The sequence below is a fragment of the Pyxicephalus adspersus genome, chromosome 10 (genome assembly GCF_032062135.1).
Source record: "Pyxicephalus adspersus chromosome 10, UCB_Pads_2.0, whole genome shotgun sequence".
In the NCBI taxonomy this organism is placed as follows: Eukaryota; Metazoa; Chordata; class Amphibia; order Anura; family Pyxicephalidae; genus Pyxicephalus; species Pyxicephalus adspersus.
Genome location: NC_092867.1, coordinates 6,899,847 through 6,908,847, shown reverse-complemented (window position 1 = coordinate 6,908,847; position 9,001 = coordinate 6,899,847). Strand labels below are relative to the sequence as shown.

General features: G+C 34.7%; 1 protein-coding gene across 4 annotated transcripts in view; it reads left to right on the top strand.

Annotated features, from left to right (window-relative positions):
- Positions 1 to 8,686, top strand: part of LOC140340128 (C-type lectin domain family 2 member B-like) — a 26,878-nt gene extending 18,192 nt beyond the window's left edge. For 3 of the 4 annotated variants that reach the window (XM_072425173.1, XM_072425171.1, XM_072425174.1), the window contains 5 exons: positions 609 to 662; positions 3,401 to 3,523; positions 5,585 to 5,760; positions 5,980 to 6,086; positions 7,265 to 8,686. In XM_072425173.1, coding sequence (XP_072281274.1) covers positions 609 to 662; positions 3,401 to 3,523; positions 5,585 to 5,760; positions 5,980 to 6,086; positions 7,265 to 7,394 — 590 coding nt within the window. In that variant the 3' untranslated portion in view covers positions 7,395 to 8,686. The remainder of the gene's footprint in view (positions 1 to 608; positions 663 to 3,400; positions 3,524 to 5,584; positions 5,761 to 5,979; positions 6,087 to 7,264) is intronic. The other variant, XM_072425172.1, reaches the window with a different exon arrangement.
- The last annotated feature ends 315 nt before the right edge of the window (positions 8,687 to 9,001 follow it).

The window sequence follows — 9,001 nt, the reverse complement described above, 5'->3', positions numbered from 1 at the left end:
ATATATATTTTATGCTGCTTTTCAGTTATATTACATTAAATTTATTGCTAAATTTATTAACTATTAGACATATGTCAGTGGGTTATGCCTAAGATTTATAGGCCTACAATGTAAAATAAATTTCATGCACAAAATTGTAACGTTTTTTGCAAGGAAATAAAGCCAGAATCAGACTGCTAGGGAGGTTAACCCCAAAGATGTCTATTAGGGTTGAGTTCTTCCACTCCAAACTCCTCACCCCATGTCTTTAAAGAGATGGCTGTGTACACTGTGGCACATACACCCTGGAATAATAAGAACCTTCGACTGTAACCATAAGTTTGGAAAATGCCTAAAATATATGTGCCCGTATACTTTTGGCTATATAGTGTAGCTGCCTGCTTTATTTACAGCTGAACTTTTTATATTGATATGCTTCCATTCTGAGATAATCAGATTTTTTAAAGCTCTCCAAGGCTGGAGAGGATACACTTTCATCAGTAAAGCTGGGTGATCCAGCAAACTTGAAATGGATTCCTTCAAAGTCATTTCCTAGCTTTAATAAATCAGGCCCAATAAGTAAGAATATATTAAATGCAAATTGTTTATTCTTTATTTTCTGCCTACAGTATGTGCAGATCTTCTTACAGACCTGGAAAATGCTGCAAAAATTGAAAAACAAGGTATGAAAACAATTTATGTGTGTGCAAACATTGTGTACTTAGATTAGCCTAGATATTTGCAGAGACAACATGTTTTCCTAACGTTCAAATGTATTTTCCATTATAAATCAGCATAAGACGCTCATATACCCATTTGTCTTGTCAAAAACAAAAAAATCTTTATTACCAATAAAGCAATCTTGGTAAAAAACAACTCACATAGAAATTGATGTTAATATGATTGTAACAGATGATTGTATTTAACTTTGATAACAAATATAATTTGTATTTAAAGATTGCAGGGAGTAACTCCTCTCCTGATATAGATAAGTATTAATGAGATAGCTAATGCATTTCACAGATGGTAATTCTGTGGATGATTGAACAATTGGAGGAAATTTTTATATCAAAATAAATTGGATCACATTAAAAAATAATATATGCACAGAATTACTTTCACATAGGGGAAGAACATATTCTAAAAAAATAACTCTAGTATCTTGTATGCCAACAGTGGGTGACACCCAAGGGATGTAAGGGAAAAAAAACTCTCCGTAATTATATCATACAAACATTAAGACATAAATTGTAATGAACAAAAAGTGTACGAAACAATAAAAGTTATTTGCTCCCATTGTTCTAGCCAGACTTTCCATATCTGGTATTATATTCTATTCCATTAAATAGGTAAGTATTGATAGATACAATGCTAAAAGCTTTTTTCAAAAGATATGGAAGCATAACCCCTCCCATAATATAAGATTACAACTGTAAATAGCAAATCATGTTGGCGTGCCATTAATCTATTAATAAGCAGATAAGCAGGTAATACAAGGTACATTGACTGATCTAGGAACAATGATTGTACTGTTCTTGTGTTTCCACCCAGATGGAAGGAGGCAACTGAATTGCATCAAATTTATGGTAAAATGAAACCATACACCATTGTTTTCTCAATCCCCTTCCTAACACAGTGAGCCTGAGTTATTAAAGCTCTCAAAGTCTGGAGAGGATGAACTTTCATCAGTGAAGTTGGGTGATGCAGAAAACCTGGAATGGATCTGGTCCAGGATTCAAAACATTTGCTAACAAATGGCGAATGACTTTGAAGAAATCTATTCCAGGTTTGCTGGATTGCCCAGCTTCACTGATGACGTGTATCCTCTCTAGCCTTGTAGAGCTTTAATAACTCAGACCCACTGTGTTAGGAAGGGGATTGGGAAAACAATGGTGTATGGTTTCATTTTACCATAAATTACTGACCCGAGGCACCTATATAAAATTACAGCTTGGACTGCGTATTGGGCTCATTGAAGCCCAAAGGGAAGATTAAGAACAACTGGACTAATCCCGGCTTTTCTTGCCCGTGCTGGGAAACAACTCAAGAATATGTTTCCAATGAAGCTGCTGATAGCAGGAAAGGAAGTTACGTTCTCTCTAAATGTGATCCAGACTTATAAAATCTGTCTGAAGTTCTTTGCCTACTCTATTCTAGGCTGGATATACAAGTTAACTTCTATTTTTTACATGTGTTAAAATGCAGATTATTGCTTGTATTTTATTATGACTTTATATTTACTGAAAGTAAAGAACCTATGGAAAAACATTCACCTTTTTGAATAATGCAATGTGTGTGGAAATTCTTATTAAATGAAAGTATATTTATACAATCTGGTTGGGTAAGGAGAAGTATAGTTACCTTTGTCCCTATCTATCTTGAATAACAAATACATAGATAAGCTATCACCTGCGTCTGGCACAATGTCCTTTTCATAATAAAAGAATCATTGCTGGGTGTTGTCGGAATAATATTGGCATTGGAAACTAGTAGAGTTAGGAATTAATATGATTTACGCCCAGTTTATAGTTTACTAATTTGTTCACCCAATGTCACCTCTTTGCTTTGGTGCTTCTGGGTTTTTCATTTATTACTTCTGCATATATATTGTTTTTCTTTAAATTATTATAACATTGCAAAATGTATTGTCCGCATTAATATGGGGGTTAACCAATCAACAAGAAAATACCATTTTTTTCTGAATCAATTTCATTTGATTTTTTCAATTTGAAAATGAAATAAAACTTAAGATTATTGATTTTTGGTCAGGTAAATGAATCTGTCTAATCAATCATCTACGTAATCATACAAAAAGTGCATAATGTATAGAAAGCATTATTTTGGACTAAATGACCAAAAGTTTGTAGACACCTGGCTATAACACTTTCTCACACATACAGAAGCTTGCTGGATATTTTGTTACAAAGCCATGATCGTTAATTTGGAAGCATCTCATTCTCATTCCCCAACACCAGCCATTACCTTTACAGCAACAGCTTCCAGTGTTCTGAGAAGGCCGTACACAAGAATTTCCAGGGTCTATATGTCCTATAAGAGAAAAGAGCATTTATGAGGTCAGGTACTGGTGTTGGATAAGAAGACCCGGCTCATGTTAGAGTTTCAAATAATCCCAAAGGTGTTTAGAAGTGTTGAGCTTTGTCTTTATGTAGTTGGCTTAGTACACTGTGGCACAGTCATGCTGGAACAATTAGAACTTTCACCAAACTGTTACCATAAGGTTGGAAATGTGCAATTTCCCAAACATCTGTGTCTATAGTCAATAGGCTGCTGTCCTATTTGCTTTCATTCACTGGTGTGCTGCATTTGTTTGTGACTCAACCATTTTATTCAATTTGTTTAAATATAAGGATGAATTCCAGATTTAATATATTCTACGGACTAATCTCTACATAATTTTTAGGAACTTGGCAGAAGATTAAATCCAGTAAGATTCCTCTGATCACCAGTCTTATCATAATTCTTATCATAGTGGCGATTTCAATACTGGCAATAATTTTAACTGCTAACTCTGGTCATAAAGAAGGTAAGTCTTAAAATGGATAGCAATACTAAACTTGCAGTGAAAAGTTATAGCTTGCTCCCCTTTTACTTTATCAATGTACTAATGTAAGTTTAAAGTTAATATTAGTGTGAATGTTTTTTGATATATGTGTGGTCCCTGGAAATTTTTGCTGTCTCTGAGACATTTTCTTTATTGGGGTGACTAAGGCTGGGTCTACATAGATGTTTTTAAAAACACATGTAAACGTTCCTATTGTTTTCTTTATGCGTTTTTAAGCTCTTTAATTAGCGTTTTAAAGGCAAGCTTAAAAATATGTGGCTATTCCACGTTTTCTTGTGTTTTTACCACATTTTCCCGGGTTTTTAACACGTTTACTAGTGTTTAAAAATGCTCAATGAAGTCAATAGAAGCATTAACCATGTTTACCTGCATTTTTGGGCATTTTCCAGCTTTAACCCAGCATTTTAATTTTTTAAACCTTGCAAGCAAGCTCATACTCATATCTCAAGGAAACATCCTTGTGTAGAATAGCTCTTTGGAATGCACGGGGCATTTCAAACATGGGCTTCAAAAGCTTCAGGTTAAATGCTGGGGAAAACATCTGTGTAGCTAAGACTAACAGCAGTTGTGCAGGGTGCTTTTACCCAATTTGTTGAAGTCAATTCCCAGCAAAAAATGTCTCATTTTGTGCAAAGTACACCATTTTCTGGGCTACTAACGAAATGTATTGAAGACAGAGGGCAAGAAACTGATATTTTTTGGAAAGGAGATTTTATTTTGGCTTTAATATTGCCATAGACTGCAATGTTATTGATTTCCAAGGCTCTGGAACAAATACTGTATTTTCCGGTATATAAGACGACTTTTTAACCCCAAAAAAATCTGTGTCAAAGCCGGGGGTCCTCTTATACGCCAGGTACTTACCAACCCCCTGAACAGGGAGAAGGTCCGAGCTCGGGTTAGCCAGAGTCAGCCATCAGAGAGCTTGGCGAACGCTGTGAGTCATGCGGTATAGATTTCTATGCGTGTTATAGAATATTGTGATTTAAAAAACAGTCACTAGGTGGTGCGATGTGACTACTTTACATAGAAGGGTAGACAATTCTATTATTAAAAGTAAAAATTTTCTTTGTTACTGTTTTGTTTTAAGTGCAACAAACTCTATAATTTAAAGGGAAAAGCTGGGGGAAAAGCTTGTCTTATACTCCGGAAAATACGGTATATCTTTTGAAATATCTGGGAAATGGAAGGATTATACACAAAGTTGAAATGTTAAAAAAAGTCTTTACTATGACCATAACAACATAAAATCAACATAACCCGCACAGTTGGCTCAGTGGCTAACACTCTTGACTTAGGTCACAGGTTTGAGTCTCAGCCAGGACGCTATCTTTAAGGAGTTTGTATGTTCTCTGTGTGTTTGCACAGAGTTTCTCCCACATTTCAAAAACATGCAGTTGAGTTAATTGGCTCCCCTCAAAAATTGACCTTAGACTGTGCTAAAGACATATGACTATGGCAATGACATTAGATTGTGAGCTCCTTGGGGTATAGTTAGTAGTATGAATTTGGTCTTTGTAAAGCACTGCGTAAATATGTCAGCACTATATAAAAACAAAAAAATAATTTGCACTTTTATGGCAACATGTTGAACATAAAGGCTTGTTCTCGTTTTCTTTCTCTCTGGTTCTCTCTCTCTCTTTCTTTCTGTCTTACTCTCCCTCTCTCTCACTTTCTCTCTCCTAAAATGAAGAATGTAAAAAAAAAAAAAACAACAATATACTTTCTTTCTTTCTTTCTTTCTTTCTTTTATGTTAATACGAGACTAAAAGCCTATTTTTTTACCACACTAAAAGGGTAATATTGTATTTAAAGGAATTGCTCTCTTATAAATTATTTATTTGAAAATAAGTTGTATTCAATCCTTCTATTGTTTGTAACCTTTTGATTACATAGTAACAGATGCATTAAATTGTTGTAATATCATCTATCGGTATAATACAATAGCTTGTACTTGCTTAAATATTTTATGTTAAACTTATTTATTAAAATGATCCCATTGATCTGTTTTTTTTTTTTAAGTAGATTTACCTACAGTAATAATGAAAACTGAACATGCTCAATGCCCAGAGGACTGGATATTGTTCAGAAATAAATGTTATTATTTTTCTGAAGAGATGGCAACGTGGAACAACAGCCAGATGTTCTGTAAACGGCATAATTCATCACTGGCAGTTATCGATGATATAAATGAATTGGTGAGTTATATTAAACACAGTTTCTCCCAACCTACATACCAAGTGCATGAGTGTAAGCTCTTCAGGGCAGGGTCCTCTCCTCCTGTCTGTATCTGTTGGTCATTTGCAAACCCTATTTATTGTACAGCGCCACTGGATATAATCAAAATAAAATTCTATTACTATTTCTCATTTTATTAAAAGGTGTGTAATTTTAACTTTTGTTTTTCTGTCTTGTAGAAATTTTTAAATCTCTTCAGAGCTAACAAATATTGGATTGGACTGACCAGCGCAGAAAATGATTCAAGCTGGGTGTGGACCAATGGAGCATTATATTTACAAACAATGTAAGTTTAACATTAAAACATGTAAGGGTCAGCTAAATCTAAATCTAATATTTTAGGTGTGGTTCCTTTTTTGTTATTTCTGTTTGTACAATTATCCCCCTTGTACCTGGGTGAAAAAAAAAGTCAGTCAGTGCCTAGTCTTTGCTTGGCCTCCAGTACATTTTTGAGTAAGCAGTGTAATCAGTGCAAATATCAACCTATTAAACATAGAATATGCAAGGGTAATGTGTAAAATATGAAAATAAAACTCTTCCAAAGAGTGACCACATTTGTATATCTGCTAAGTAGATTTAGATTTAGTTTATATCATCAGCAGCTTAAAGTGTTGCTAAAATAGCATACATAATATACAATAGTACCAAATGATAATCCTATGCCTATTTTATGTATTACCCCAGAGGAAGCTAAACACTCTGGCAAAATGCGTTGGATCCAATTTTAAAAATGGCTGCGATTCCAATTTTGGACTTTTTGGTTCACTTATGGACTTTTATATAATTTTGGGCAACTAATAGGTCCCAACTAACCCTCAATTAGGACACACTCTATTTAGTGCCACATAGTGGCTGGATTATTATGTTGTATTATTGTATATTATGTATGCTATAAACATATAGTAAAAAAAAATTTGGTGTTGCCTACTGGGGTAGGTATAACAAAAACATTTTCTTCTTGTTTGGTGTATCACAAACTCTTTCTGACTGCAATTCTTTTCATGGTCATGTCTCATCTGGATCAGTCCGCCATGTCACACTTAGATCCTGTTCACCTGTGCACCTACTAAAGAATTCCCCAAAAGCAAGCCCCAGATCATTCCTTATTGATATGGTTAGTGTTTAGGCCCAAAATACAGAGGGGAAGCTGAAAAAGATCTCTAACGACATTCATAAACCTTCAAGCTACTACTCTTCATCCAGACGACTCTGCCTGCCTCAAGACCGGTATCTGCCCCAAAACAAAGTTTTCTTCCAACAATGACAAATTAAGTTTGAAATATTCCACTTGGTAGAGTCTACATTCTACTATTGTGTTATGATTCTATATACATATATATATTTATATATCTCCTGCTATATTCTATATAGAAAGGAAATCTTTAGCATGAAATATATAAATTAGTTCATAAGATGTAATTATTATGTAATGACAACAACATTTATTTAATATTTTTTTTTCAGGTTTCAGATTACTAAGAATACAAATGAATTAGAGCACGCTTTCATTAACGGCAATGGTATTAAAAGTGAAAGAGGAAAATTTGAAAAAAAATGGATATGCAGCCACACATTGTTAAATCATCCTTCGTGACACACATACATTCACAGTGTCTTAATTGCTTTCCAAGTTTTCAAACTTGTAAAGCACTAACAGCAAAAACATGGCCTAGACTGCCTTCTCAGGGAGAATGATAGACATGACAATATCTAAGAGAGCTCCAGGGCTAGAGAATGGGAGAAAAGAAATATGTGCAAGAACTCCAGTTCTAGAGAAGAGGAGTGAAGGAATATTTGCGAGAGCTCCAGGTCTAGAGAAGCAGAGTGAAGGAATATGTGCGAGAGCTCCATGTTTAGAGAAGAGGGGAGAATGGATATGAGGTCCCCTTCTCCTCCCCAGAGGCTCCCTAATGCACATGAGCATGGTGGGATAGCCACCGTGAAAACCTAATTTATTTACATTATATGCATTGTTTGTGTATAGGAAAACCAAACCAAAGAGGTCTAGACAGCAAGAGAGTGGATGGAAAAAAAATCTTTACTTATGATAATATATTGCTTCAGTTATAATTTTTATAGGTGAATGTATTTGTTAGGATATATATATGGATATATCAGCTCAATAATCTTATTTTGTTTATTCAGTTGGTCATAAATTACTTACTAAATTACTAAAATAGAAAATAGCACAGATGAGGCAGGCCACAACTTGACAACTGTTGATGCTTTTGTGCACAAGTCTTAAGAACTTGGGGAGCAGTTAAGCTAAATGCCTGTTTTATACACTAATCTATGTAAGCATGAAAGATGGGTATAAAAGAAAATCCCAAATTTAACAGAATTTAAGTTGAAATTATCTATCTACTATTATCCACATCTGGGACTGTCTTTAATCTTCTCCCCTGTAGGTGTACTATAACTGATGAGGAGTTTCTCTCATTAGGTGGGTAACATGCGGGACTCTAGACAAATATTTAAAAGGGACATAGCCCTCACAGTCAGGTAGTGGACAGTATATTTTGTACCCCTGCAGACTCCATTGTGGAAGAGATTCCAGCCTTCTGGTAAGTCCTGGATCAATCCCATGCCCCTCTTCATATTAATTATGATACATATATGCAGTAATATTTTGTGGGTCCTTTTTAGTAGTCGACACTTATAATTGCATAAAGGGATGTATTTTGCTGAATCGGGCTTTTCTTTTATACCCATCTTTCATGTTTAGGTAGTGTATAGCTTTGAAATTGTTTCCTATATATATGCTCATTTTCCATTACATAATTCAGGTTATCTCATATCAGTAAAACATGCCATCTTTTTATTTTTTATTTAACCTATAGTTATATATAACCTTTACCATTACCAATAAAGATTCTGAAAAAATGAGTTCCATGTGTCTGTCCCTTTAGGTGACCTGATAACCGTAAGTGTGCTTAACCTTCTGGGCCTTTCACTGATTTCTGGATTTCTGTACCAAAAGCGGTACACTGGTTTTCATGAATTTTTTTTTTTATATTGTAGACCTGTAACTTACTGAAATTTGTCCAAACAAGGGTCTAGTAGATACCCTGAATATAATAAAGTTTGAAACACACAATCATGTATAAAAAAAAATTAAATGGGGGGCGTGACCGGAAGCCGACTGAGATGGACGTCTTCTGTTAGGGCTTCAGAGAGAGAGCATCCTTCAGGGACTATACC